The sequence below is a fragment of the Ambystoma mexicanum genome, chromosome 8, assembly GCF_040938575.1.
Source record: "Ambystoma mexicanum isolate Mex_15411 chromosome 8, UKY_AmexF1_1, whole genome shotgun sequence".
Taxonomy (NCBI): domain Eukaryota; kingdom Metazoa; phylum Chordata; class Amphibia; order Caudata; family Ambystomatidae; genus Ambystoma; species Ambystoma mexicanum.
Genome location: NC_090929.1, coordinates 636842621 through 636856134, shown reverse-complemented (window position 1 = coordinate 636856134; position 13514 = coordinate 636842621). Strand labels below are relative to the sequence as shown.

General features: G+C 48.0%; 1 protein-coding gene across 8 annotated transcripts in view; it reads right to left on the bottom strand.

The window, feature by feature from the left end:
- RAP1GAP (RAP1 GTPase activating protein) overlaps positions 1-13514 on the bottom strand; it is a 1905843-nt gene that overhangs the window by 79914 nt on the left and 1812415 nt on the right. For all 8 annotated transcript variants that reach the window (XM_069610366.1, XM_069610364.1, XM_069610368.1 and 5 more), the window contains 3 exons: positions 6289-6398; positions 5030-5137; positions 2800-2920 (listed from right to left, as the gene is read on the bottom strand). In XM_069610366.1, coding sequence (XP_069466467.1) covers positions 2800-2920; positions 5030-5137; positions 6289-6398 — 339 coding nt within the window. The remainder of the gene's footprint in view (positions 1-2799; positions 2921-5029; positions 5138-6288; positions 6399-13514) is intronic.

Below are 13514 nucleotides of genomic sequence, written 5' to 3'. Positions count from 1 at the left end.
ATAGAGAAGGAGAGACAGAGACATGGGAGTGGCTAGATATTGTGCCACTCAATAGATTCATTGAGACCCATTACATCACTGTGCAAAGTGTATATCATTTTCTGCTCCATCTTCAACAGTTTCTTCTCGCGTGTTGCATAGTTAGTCCCTTTCAGGGCCATTAGTATAGTCCATTTAAAATCCTCATGGTTATGCTTGAGCAGGTTGAAATGTTTCACCATGGGAGCATTTTCAGTTTTATTCTTCAAGCAGCTCCGATGTTCCATGATTCGGGTTTTAGCTTTGCGGGTGGTCTTGCCCACATAATGCAGGCCACATATACAAGTAATCAGATAAACCACAAATTCAGTATTACAATTTGTCAGATTCTTTTGGGTCCAGAGCTTTGAAAGGCCAACATCAATAACTTTAGTTTTGGAAGTTAATTTGCAGACACCACAAGAGCCACAGGGGTAATGTCCGGTGGCCTCAGGCAGACCCCATAGAGTAGTTAATCTAGGTTCAGGGATGTTGAGACATTTGAGTTTGCTATTTCTAACTCTATTGCCTATAGTGGTGCTCCTTTTACCATGACTACCTGCTCTGCATCGGCCGCAATGTGCCTTCTGATTCATTCGCGAAGCTAGTCTCGATTTACACGGAGCACTCTTCCCCCTGCGGACTTACTCAGCACTGCCTTGTGATTCATTCGCTGAGTCAGTCCCGATTTACACGGAGCACTCTTCCCCCTGCAGACTTTTTCAGCACTGGGTAAGCAGCTCTTCTAAACACACGCGATCACGGTATTTTCTGAATATTGACGAATGGCCAGGTACTATTTGATCGGCCCACTCTTTTTCTCCATGTAGTGCTATACGAAAGTTACCCTTCGATTTGATCCGCCTTGCCTGCTATACCTTTGGACCTTCCGAGACAGGGCAGACCGCAGGTATGAATGTGTTGAGTGCACCCCACGGCTACTCGTCGCTGGGTGAGGTTAGCATCTTGGCTGGGGTGATATTTAGTGACCGCTTTACATACACTTTCACTCTCTCCCTCCACTGTTAGACACGGGCCTCCCACCTTTCTGCTATCCTGTGCCTTCCCCTCCATCTTCCATCTGGGCTGATGTTACCCTTGAGAGACTTCTCATTGCACGTTGTCCCTGGTGTAGTTCTTCTGGGGTCACCAGCACGCTTGCTGCCTCACCCTTACAGGCCACCCCAAGTTCCACATTTAGATAGTGTCTTTTTGACTCCTACCATGCAGAGTATTTCGTCTGCATGTCTGTCTCTCCACTTGCTATGTTGTTGGTACATCTTCTGCTTCTTTTAAGCTACCTATGGCGCTTAAATAGATATTTCTATCTTTTGTAGGATTGACCCAGTGGTCTTCTACCTCCTACTATCTTTCAGTAGAGAGCACCCACAGGCATCATTTGAGGTACTTGTCCCCTCTTTTTGTGATGCCACTGTTCATGAATTTTGAAACTTTCTGAAGTAATTTGCTATTTATTAGCTGACTCTTTGCCTTTTTGTTTTTTTACTTCACAGATGCTATGAAATGTTCACTGTTAATTGTTGCCCTCCAATTGTAACTGTGTTACGTTGTCACAACTGTACCTCCTGATGAATGTTCCATACTTACCTTAAGGAACAGAAACATGTCGAGATATCACTCTGTATGATAACCAGAGTTACACATTTTCGACACATTGATCCTAATTGAAGTAGGGTACTACACTATTTGCCTTATATGTACCCATTTGTGTTCATGTTGATACAGTGTTTTTAACTAGCTACCCAGCTTGTCACGTAACCCCTGTTCTAGTTCGTCTTTTATCGTGTATCTTAAGTTTTGTACTGTGGACCACAATATTTAATTGGTTGTTTTTACCCTTGTATTTACTATTAAAACTTTATACTTATCTTTTAACTGTGACTGGTCCCCTTGTCAGAGCACACTTATCCTTGTTGTTCTGTATTTCTGGCATCTACACTATAGCTTTGTCTCTCTTTATATATTTGCAACTCATAGGTGGCCAACTCATTGTAAACGGTTTCCCGCATTTTTCTACCTCCCAAGCGGTATCTGGTGCAATCAGTATCTGGTGCAACTCATAGGTGGCCAACTCGTCGTAACCAGTTTCACGCATTATTCTACCTCGCAATCGGTATCTGCTTGTATGTAAACTACACAGTGACCTTCCTTTGCCCCCAAACAGCTCCCCCGCACGAGCATATTTCCATCCCCAACCAGATGTTTTAGACTACCACCCCATGATCCCTCACTATTGACTTTGCAGTCTAGGGCTGATGGGAGTTGTAGTCTGAATCAACTGCCGTGCCCGAAGTTGCATACTCCTGCAGGACATAATGGAGTAACATGCCAATGATGATTATGTTTAAAGACATGCATAGATCACATCTGCCGTAATAAGCACCTGGGAGTTGCTGGTTTAAGCCCATATTATGTTGACAGCACGGGGAGCAGCCGGAGGGAGCTGCCCATCCTGACTTGTCACGGGCGTATTAGAAAATATTTCAGCCCAGGGATTTATTTTTTTTATTACACAAATTGAGCACTGGATTGTGCTGTCTTCGCTAGCGTTCAGCAGACTGCACGTCTTACTCGTAATTTGTAGGTCTCTGGCTCCCAACAATGCATACCTTTTGTGACCCTCGTGACTCTTGTACGGTACTTACTTGAAATCTGCTTCAACGAGCGCCTAATGTTTTTAGGAGATGGTATGAGCAGCTTCGGGGACATATTGACTTACTCAGCATCATACAAGTGAAATAAAGTCACGTCTGTCTTTACCATTCCCGTGTCTTCGTCATCTAAAGCCGCGTTTTCTTCCACCACACTGGCAAAGCTGCTAGCACTGGACGATGAGCGGGAAAAGTCCGTCAGGATGTCGGGCCGGGGCACGGACTCTGCCCTGCGGGAGGAGAACGAACACCCGTAAAATAATGGCAACGCCACACGTTTCCATAGTCACCAAAACGAACAGTATATATCTACGAAAAAACACCCTTTACGAGAAATCAATCAAATATAAATAGAAGGAAAAAACAGTATATAGAAATGTTCAAAGCTCTTTTACAGAAACGAGGCTTCTCCCGTCCTGCTTCTGTGATTTGTATGAACTTTTCCCTAACTTAAATTCATAGGTGCCGCGCAGTGCTGCGAATCAGAGGACATGCAATGAATGCCAGAAGTAAAAAAAAAAAGAAATTACGTTGGTGCAGCACTGACATCTAGTGGCCTTTCAAGGAATGGACTTGCTTGAACTCTTACAAGTCCACCCAAGACTCGGCGCCGAGACCGCATAACACCGTGCAGGTGGTTAGGGCTGTTCCCTGATGGTAAATGCTGATTAAACATACTTCAAACCCTGGAAACAGTGCAGCACCTGGCCTAACAAAAGGCACGAGGAACACAATTATGCCCGATGCATGACGTACGGGAATGTGTCATAAAAGTCACAGAGACTGGTGCAGTGCTCACAGAAAACCACCACGCAGGTGCAGACAAAATGATGGTCGGAACAGGCTGATGACATTACAGAATAATATATCATGTAGTGAACAGCCACCTTGCAGACGACAGAGGAAAATACCTTATATCAATATATTTAAAAAAAAAAACGCACAGTAAGAAAAGGCAGCACGAACCTGCCTCTCAGTGAAGTATTATAGATCAAAAAATTAACAACATAAGATCAAAAAAAGTAATCTGAGGCAGACATGCTCCTGTGTTAATCATTGAAAATAGGAGTAAGGCGGAAGAGTGAATAGGACCTGGTATCCTGTTGTGGTACTGCTAGTAAGGAGCTGCAGCTCCCACATGCAGTGGACGGCTGCTTCCAGTTAGGTGAGCAGTGCCCCCGGCTGTCCCCTCCTGCACACTACACGCCTTAGTTAATCAAAATCCGCAAGGGTTACATCACATTTAAATTGCGATTGGAAGCTGTCCCACTATCCCACAGGGACATTTCCCAGTGGCCAGGTAGACCAGTCTAGCACAGCATACAGGCACCTGAAAATGTATGTATTTGCAAAACAGACTTTTAAACGAAGGCTGCAAGTCGTCGTCCCCCTGCTCGCCCAGCCGCCTTCCAGAGTTTACAAGCACTATGAATTCACTGAAGGGCGGTAAGAATCAAGAGTGAACCCGATTACCAATACCCAGTAGAGCACAGGAGGGAGGCCACGCCGCAGATACGAATCCAAGAAGCCAGCAACAGCAGATGGGTGCGTATCTCACTCCATACTTGTGGAAGCTAGCCAAAGGCAACGCCACTCACCTCCCACATCTGCAACCATGCGCCTTTCCCAACACCTCTGCCATTAGAATGCAGCTACCCCCACGACAAAAATCCAGTCTAGCTAGAATGTATTTCTACTGCTCTTGTACGCTCTCTTATCATTTTCAAAGCACCCATCTACATGCCTGCTTGACGTGGGTAGCTAGTAGGGACCTGGTCGCCCCTACCAAGCTTTGCTTTGGCTAAAATGCACGCACGCATTCTAAACTCCTCTGATGAATGTTCCCATACCTGGACTCTAGTCCCCCGAGGGCGTTCAATTTACAGCAACATGGGACCATACCAATGGTGAAAGGCGCTTTAGAAATGATAATAATAATAATAATAATGTAGTGCAGAGACGTGCTCCGGGTGGAAAGTCAGACTGGAAGGAGAGAGGAAGAGTGCACAGATATGCCAGTGGGTGGGTCCTTGTTTCATTCTATGCAAAGTAGACCTGAAGGATAAAAGGTGCTGCTAATGTCCTGGTTTTCACTCAAAAGCCACCTGCAGGGATATGATATGGCATTTGTAACGCGCCTATACACAAGTGTTTCAAGGCGCGACGAGGCGGGGGGAACAAGGGGAGACAGACAAGGATCCTACTAGGCCAGGTGTCATTCAGATCGCGCAAGTGCAAGGGTAGAGGGGAAGCTACCCCCAGGGAGGTTAATTATTTGCCCCAGAGTGCTCTAGCATCACCGGAATCATGTCCTCTCCAACCAAGGTACTGGAACTCACCTGTTCTTTGTTGTGGGGAGTTCAGGCGAACTCTGGTTTGATGAATTCTCTGACTTGGGCTCCTGTGAGACGCGTCCGCTGTCGGGGGTCTTCTGGGGGCCAGTCGGGCTTTGTTGACAAAAGGAGAGACTTTGGTTAGGCACTTATGACTATCCAAGCACCCCTTGAAGTATCATATCTATAGACCTCCCCAAACTGTGTGTAACTATTTCCATGCGGCTTATCAAACATCTGTACATCCATCTTTACTAGATGCCCACATGCTCCCTGAAATTCCAATTCCTGACCCAACTCAGCTGCATGTTTATGTGAGGTGCTCTCACTGCTTCTCACTCTCTGCTCCTAGGGTGTCCCCATTTGGCTCTCCTTATAGTGCCGTTTACACTTCCCTTAATATCGTTCTAATCAGGCTAGCTAAAATGTAACCCCTTATCCGAGCGTCCTCGATTCGATCTCTACCAGGTTGCTAAGAGACTTCTCAATTTCAGCATGCCATGCCCCTTTAGTTGGCATCCCAGGAAAAAGGTCCCCACTCCCAGCGCCTGTCTGTGATTGGTTGAGAGGCGCAACGTCCCAATAGCGGGCCACAGAGAAAGCTTGCATGGAGTAGACTGGCATGGCTGGCATGTACTTTCCAAATGACGTGTGTGTGGTATCAGAGCCAGCCATAGGGGAGGGCGGGCCGGGCGACCGCCTGAGGCGCCATGCTCGCCATGCCCCCCAGGGCGCCATTAGCCCCCACCACGCCAGCTCGAGGGAGTCTTTCAAGGACTCCCTTGAGCTGGCATTGTGGGAGAAGGCGCGCAGGCATCCCTTTGTTATTAAATGCGCCCACGGCGGCGGCATCAGCACCCTATTCACATGCTTACCTCCTCGCTCTGACACGGGACCCAGCCGTTTGCATTGGAATAGGGTGCTCATGTGCCCTATTCCAGTGATTAACCCCCTGCGAGGCACAGGAGCGAGGAGGTAAACAAAAAATGTGGCGCATCCTGCCTTCCCCGCCCCTTCGGCCCCCTGTTGACCAGGGGCGCGGGGGGGGAGGCACCAATTCGCCCAGGGCGCTGCTGCCTCTAAGGCCGGCCCTGTGTGGTATGTCTACTAAAGCTCTTCTGCTGAACTCTTGGACACACACAGCGCTTCAACGCCATGAATTATGGCACGAGACGCTACACTAATGCAAGATAACATAACATATGCCTTCATCCACGTGATAGACCTCCCACCTCCACCATCCCACTCTTCTCCCACACTCTCACCTTTTCTCCTGCACCTCCTGGATATTCTCGATGCCAATAGCGCTGCTCCTCCGGGAGCTGAAAGGGCCCGATTTCTTCCTGGTAGGACTCTTCCCGGGGATGATCAGTGACTGGGAAAGACGAGATTCATTTAATAGGATATTAAAATGTCACAGCAGCCAGTAGGTGAGCCTAGCTAGGCCATTGGGGGATCAGGACATTTCCCATCTGATGATGGCCTTGTACAGGCCGGTGGTGCCTGACATGGGGTGTGCAACTTGATACTCCGCAGATGTTTTGAACTACAACTTTAGTAATCCCTGATCATTGACTATGCTGGCTAGGACTGATGGGAGTTGTAGTCCAAAACATTTAGAGATCCAATGGTTGCATACCCCTTGTAAATAGCTAAAGGATTTACTGACCACACCCTACCGGCCTGATTAGAGGACCCAGTCTGTAGGGAAATCTCCACATTACTCTACATATCATTCTGCGTCTGCAAGCAAAGCTAGTCATGCTAGGAGGGATTCTAAAGGCCATTCATACCTGGGGCTGCCGCCTCCCTCCCAAGATGCATCACTCATGCTACGACGCAATAGTGTACAGGATCCGTGATGAAGAGTGTGGCTGTCGAAAAATCTCACAGCATGAGGACTAAAGGATTAAAAGAGGTGAACACTACTTCTAAAGCAGACAAGGGCAACTGAATGTATCTATTTATCTCATTGTTTAACACGCAGGCCTAGCTCAAGAGCAGCGTAGTGCTGTACAGGGCGCGGGTTGCTAGCGTATTGGCTGGCATCTTTCAACAGTAGTGCGGTACTATGAGTACAGTCTGTGCATCGGTCTGCACATCTATTTGGGATTAGTCCGTGGTCGGGCTATATCCCCTGCAGCAATGCAAGGCCAGCTTGAAAACACTGAAGTCTGACGCTTCTCAGAGCGGTGTGAGCTTCAACACCCTGGCCACCAGCGAGCAGCATACTTGCCAAGGAAAGTGGGAGCGTAATTCAAAATTCAGATCATTTAAATTCTAAAATGATAACCAAATTCTCACAGCAAACCTGCCCTTCATGCACTCTCTCCAATAACAATCTGCATCAAGGTCCCAAGAAACCAACGACATGCTCCCGATGAAGAGCATCAGTCATATATTGCCAATTGCTAATACTTCCTACTGATTTCACTAACACTTTCAAAGTGAAAATTCCAAAATTGCTTTCACTCTGAGACTTCAACTTAAGGACTAACTCCTTCAGTGGAAACTCTGCCTAACCTTTCACTGAGGAACTCAAGTTCTTTAGACTTCATTAGCTGGTCAGGTTCACCACAATGCACTCTAGTCACCTCTCAACTTGATTTTAGAACACAGCTTTCAGATTAGCAGCCTGGGCTACACCGCTCACCCTCAAATCAAGCACGCCGTTTCCTTCAGGAATCCTCAGTGGCAAGAATCTACAACACTAGATGCTAGCAGAGTGCTATGGAAACAACACCATATCTTTTCAAAAGCAAACAATTCTCAAGACTAGCACACATATACATCTCCATACTCCACATCTGCATGCCACTATGCTTGAAATCACACTATGCACTGCAGACCTAGGAAGACCTGGAATATATTGCGTGGAAAAGCAGACTTTGCGTGCCAAATTATGCACACAACCCCGTTTTTTGATTCATGGAATTGACTGCACTGCACTTTTTCGTACACTGCAGGGACTTCGCACAGGCTTGGCACGTCTATGCGTACAGACACTTGTGCATAGGAATCACCGCACAAAAGTAAGATTGCATGTTGGATTCAGAGGGGCGTGCATGCAGTCGGGGTTCCGATAGAAGTTAGGGGTACACGTAAGCAGTGTATCGGGGTGCAGGAACGGTTTACGGTGGTTTGCACACAGATTTTCTGTAGTTTTACCAGAGTTATGGAAATTTGCACACATGTTGTTGGGGTGCCGGTAATAGTTATGGGGTGCCCTGTGCAGTGTCCCCCATGTGCAGGCCTGGTTGTGTGGGACCTCATGCACTGTTTCAATGGTGCATGTGTTTGCACCCAGGGAGCATGCAAAGCTAGCTGTATCTGGCTCATTTTGATTTGTGTGGGGGCGTGTCAGGAGCGTTCTAGCCACGACTTGTGTGTACAATCACTTTGCACGAACAATTCCATGAATACACGTAGCGCGCAGAATAACTTCTGCGCCCAGGCCCGCACAGAGGCAATCTCGGTGCGCAGGCTTTGCGGGATCTCTGTGCACTTTTACATGAATTGGCACCCTAATCTCCTAGCAATGAAACGGAGCCAGCCAGAAGAAGAAATCTAAGGGCTCAGCCAAAACCTTTCCTGGATCCCTCAAATTAAAAGCAGAATCGCTAAATCTGCCCGGACGGTCTGGCAGAACATCTAAATGTAAGTGATATAAGACCAGCTCTGCACATTACCACGTCACCATCTTCTCTCCCAAGAAAACACACTTGGGGTTTTGTGCTGCCATTGTGACTGTGCAGTTAGTAAACACAGTCCATAAAACATGCATATCACCATTTACACATGTTTTTAATGCACGTGCAATTTCCATGGATTTGTGAGCCAGAGCTGGGGCACGGATCATAATTTGTGATCCCGCCACCGCAGCCGGTCCACCTCGCAAATCAAATCCAAGAGTGTCTGTGGCCGAATACTATTGGGATGCAGGTGGATCCTGTTTTTTGTTGTTGTTGCACATGCCGCCTGTCATGTACAAACATGGCAGGGGGCCTCTAGGGTTCATTTTGACAATGCTGTAAATCTCACTCGGGACCCCGTGTTCACCAGGAGTTATCTATATGATGCTGCATGAGATTGCCTAAGGAAATCCAGAACAACACGTGCATCATGCAGTGAAGAAGCTGCAGTAGGTCCCATTCCATCATGCCCTGTGCCCGGGTGCACACACACACACGCACCGTACAATGATTGTGTTGAAAATCAACTCCAAGTCCTTAACACACATAGCACGTAAACAAAGCGAATAGGAGCAGTTCACCTTCCTAAAAAGTTCAGTAACATAAAAAAACAGGAAAATGCAGCCTGAAAAGCCTAACGAAACGACAAGACAACCACTGATGACCACTTGCACTCTGACATCCATCGCAAAACCCGCTAGCAAGTAAACACCCCGAAGCCAATAACAAAATAACCATCAAAGTCCTTAAAAATATCTTGGTCCCACCCAAAATTCACCAGGAAACCAGTACTTGAAAGAGGAAGCCATTCTATTCGTTCTCAGTCCAGCCATTGCCATCACTCCATGCAAAAGTGTATTCTAGAACCGTCCATAACCAACAAATAAATGTCACAGTCAAAATGATCACACGCATATGATTTCCAATGTAAGGCGCATATCAACAACCATGGCCTCCTTGATCTTGGATTCCCATCTAGTCATGCAATAAAAAAACCTCTCCTAAAATCGAGACTGGTGCCATGAAAGAAGCTGGATATGGCACAAAAGGCCTGCAAGTGCTACTAGCTCTAGTGCATGTGGCATGGTCGATGGTGACGGTCTCCTTTCATGACTAGCTCTAGTGCATGTGGCATGCTGGATGGTGACGGTCTCCTTTCATGACTAGCTCTAGTGCATGTGGCATGGTGGATGGTGACAGTCTCCTTTCATGACTAGCTCTAGTGCATGTGGCATGCTGGATGGTGATGGTCTCCTTTCATGACTAGCTCTAGTGCATGTGGCATGGTGGATGGTGACGGTCTCCTTTCATGACTAGCTCTAGTGCATGTGGCATGATCCTTTCATGACTAGCTCTAGTGCATGTGGCATGGCGGATGGTGACGGTCTCCTTTCATGACTAGCTCTAGTGCATGTGGCATGGTGAATGATGGCAGTCTCCTTTCATGACTAGCTCTAGTGCATGTGGCATGCTGGATGGTGACTGTCTCCTTTCATGACTAGCTCTAGTGCATGTGGCATGGTGGATGGTGACGGTCTCCTTTCATGTCTAGCTCTAGTGCATGTGGCATGGTGGACAGTCTCCTTTCATTACTAGCTCTGGTGCAGGTGGCATGCTGGATGGTGATAGTCTACTTTCATGACTAGCTCTAGTGTATGTGGCATGGTGGATGGTGACGGTGTCCTTTCATGACTAGCTCTAGTGCATGCTGGATGGTGACGGTCTCCTTTCATGACTAGCCTTAGCGCATGTGGCATGGTGGATGGTGACGGTCTCCTTTCATGACTATCTCTAGTGCATGTGGCATGCTGGATGGTGACGGTCTACTTTCATGACTAGCTCTAGTGCATGTGGCATGCTGGATGGTGACGGTCTCCTTTCATGACTTGCTCTAGTGCATGTGGCATGGTGGATGGCGACGGTCTCCTTTCATGACTAGCTCTAGTGCATGTGGCATGGTGACTGTCTCTTTTCATGACTAGTTCTAGTGCATGTGGCATGGTGGATGGTGACGGTCTCCTTTCATGACTAGCTCTAGTACATGTGGCATGGTGGATGGTGATGGTCTCCTTTCATGACTAGCTCTAGTGCATGTGGCATGGTGGATGGTGACGGTCTCCTTTCATGACTAGCTCTAGTGAATGTGGCATGGTGGATGGTGACGGTCTCCTTTCATGACTAGCTCTAGTGCATGTGGCATGGTGGATGGTGACGGTCTCCTTTCATGACTAGCTCTAGTGCATGTGGCATGCTGGATGGTGACAGTCTCCTTTCATGACTAGCTCTAGAGCATGTGGCATGCTGGATGGTGACGGTCTCCTTTCATGACTAGCTCTAGTGCATGTGGCGTGGTGGATGGTGACGGTCTCCTTTCATGCCTAGCTCTAGTGCATGTGGCATACTGGATGGTGACGGTCTACTTTCATGACTATCTCTAGTGCATGTGGTGTGGTGGATGGTGACGGTGTCCTTTCATGACTAGCTCTAGTGCATGCTGGATGGTGACGGTCTCCTTTCATGACTAGCCCTAGCGCATGTGGCATGGTGGATGGTGACAGTCTCCTTTCATGACTATCTCTAGTGCATGTGGCATGCTGGATGGTGACGGTCTACTTTCATGACTAGCTCTAGTGCATGTGGCATGGTGGATGGTGACGGTCTCCTTTCATGACTAGCTCTAGTGCATGTGGCATGATGGATGGTGATGGTCTCCTTTCATGACTAGCTCTAGTGCATGTGGCATGGTGGATGGTGACGGTCTCCTTTCATGACTAGCTCTAGTGCATGTGGCATGGTGGATGGTGACGGTCTCCTTTCATGACTAGCTCTAGTGCATGTGGCATGGTGGATGGTGACGGTCTCCTTTCATGACTAGCTCCGTTCATGACTAGCTCTAGTGCATGTGGCATGGTGGATGGTGACGGTCTCCTTTCATGACTAGCTCTAGTGCATGTGGCATGTTGGATGGTGACGGTCTACTTTCATGACTAGCTCTAGTGCATGTGGCATGGTGGATGGTGACGGTCTCCTTTCATGACTAGCTCTAGTGCATGTGGCTTGCTGGATGGTGACGGTCTCCTTTCATGACTAGCTCTAGTGCATGTGGCATGGTGGATGGTGATGGTCTCCTTTCATGACTAGCTCTAGTGCATGTGGCATGGTGGATGGAGACGGTCTCCTTTCATGACTAGCTCTAGTGCATGTGGCATGCTGGATGGTGACGGTCTCCTTTCATGACTAGCCCTAGCGCATGTGGCATGGTGGATGGTGACGGTCTCCTTTCATGACTATCTCTAGTGCATGTGGTATGCTGGATGGTGACGGTCTACTTTCATGACTAGCTCTAGTGCATGTGGCATGGTGGATGGTGACGGTCTCCTTTCATGACTAGCTCTAGTGCATGTGGCATGATGGATGGTGATGGTCTCCTTTCATGACTATCTCTAGTGCATGTGGCATGCTGGATGGTGACGGTCTACTTTCATGACTAGCTCTAGTGCATGTGGCATGGTGGATGGTGACGGTCTCCTTTCATGACTAGCTCTAGTGCATGTGGCATGATGGATGGTGATGGTCTCCTTTCATGACTAGCTCTAGTGCATGTGGCATGGTGGATGGTGACGGTCTCCTTTCATGACTAGCTCTAGTGCATGTGGCATGGTGGATGGTGACGGTCTCCTTTCATGACTAGCTCTAGTGCATGTGGCATGGTGGATGGTGAAGGTCTCCTTTCATGACTAGCTCTAGAGCATGTGGCATGCTGGATGGTGACGTCTCCTTTCATGACTAGCTCTAGTGCATGTGGCATGGTGGATGGTGACAGTCTCCTTTCATGACTAGCTCTAGTGCATGTGGCATGGTGGATGGTGACGGTCTCCTTTCATGACTAGCTCTAGTGCATGTGGCATGGTGGATTGTGACGGTCTTCTTTCATGACTAGCTCTAGTGCATGTGGCATGGTGGATGGTGACGGTCTCTGTTCATGACTAGCTCTAGTGCATGTGGCATGGTGGATGGTGATGGTCTCCTTTCATGACTAGCTCTAGTGCATGTGGCATGCTGGATGGTGACGGTCTACTTTCATGACTAGCTCTAGTGCATGTGGCATGGTGGATGGTGACGGTCTCCTTTCATGACTAGCTCTAGTGCATGTGGCTTGCTGGATGGTGACGGTCTCCTTTCATGACTAGCTCTAGTGCATGTGGCATGGTGGATGGTGACGGTCTCCTTTCATGACTAGCTCTAGTGCATGTGGCAAGGTGGATGGTGACGGTCTCTTTTCATGACTAGCTCTAGTGCATGTGGCATGGTGGATGGTGACGGTCTCCTTTCATGACTAGCTCTAGTGAATGTTGCATGGTGGATGGTGACGGTCTCCTTTCATGACTAGCTCTAGTGCATGTGGCATGGTGGATGGTGACGGTCTCCTTTCATGACTAGCTCTAGTGCATGTGGCATGCTGGATGGTGACGGTCTCCTTTCATGACTAGCTCTAGAGCATGTGGCATGCTGGATGGTGACGGTCTCCTTTCATGACTAGCTCTAGTGCATGTGGCATGGTGGATGGTGACGGTCTCCTTTCATGCCTAGCTCTAGTGCATGTGGCATGCTGGATGGTGACGGTCTACTTTCATGACTAGCTCTAGTGCATGTGGTGTGGTGGATGGTGACGGTGTCCTTTCATGACTAGCTCTAGTGCATGCTGGATGGTGACGGTCTCCTTTCATGACTAGCCCTAGCGCATGTGGCATGATGGATGGTGACGGTCTCCTTTCATGACTATCTCTAGTGCATGTGGC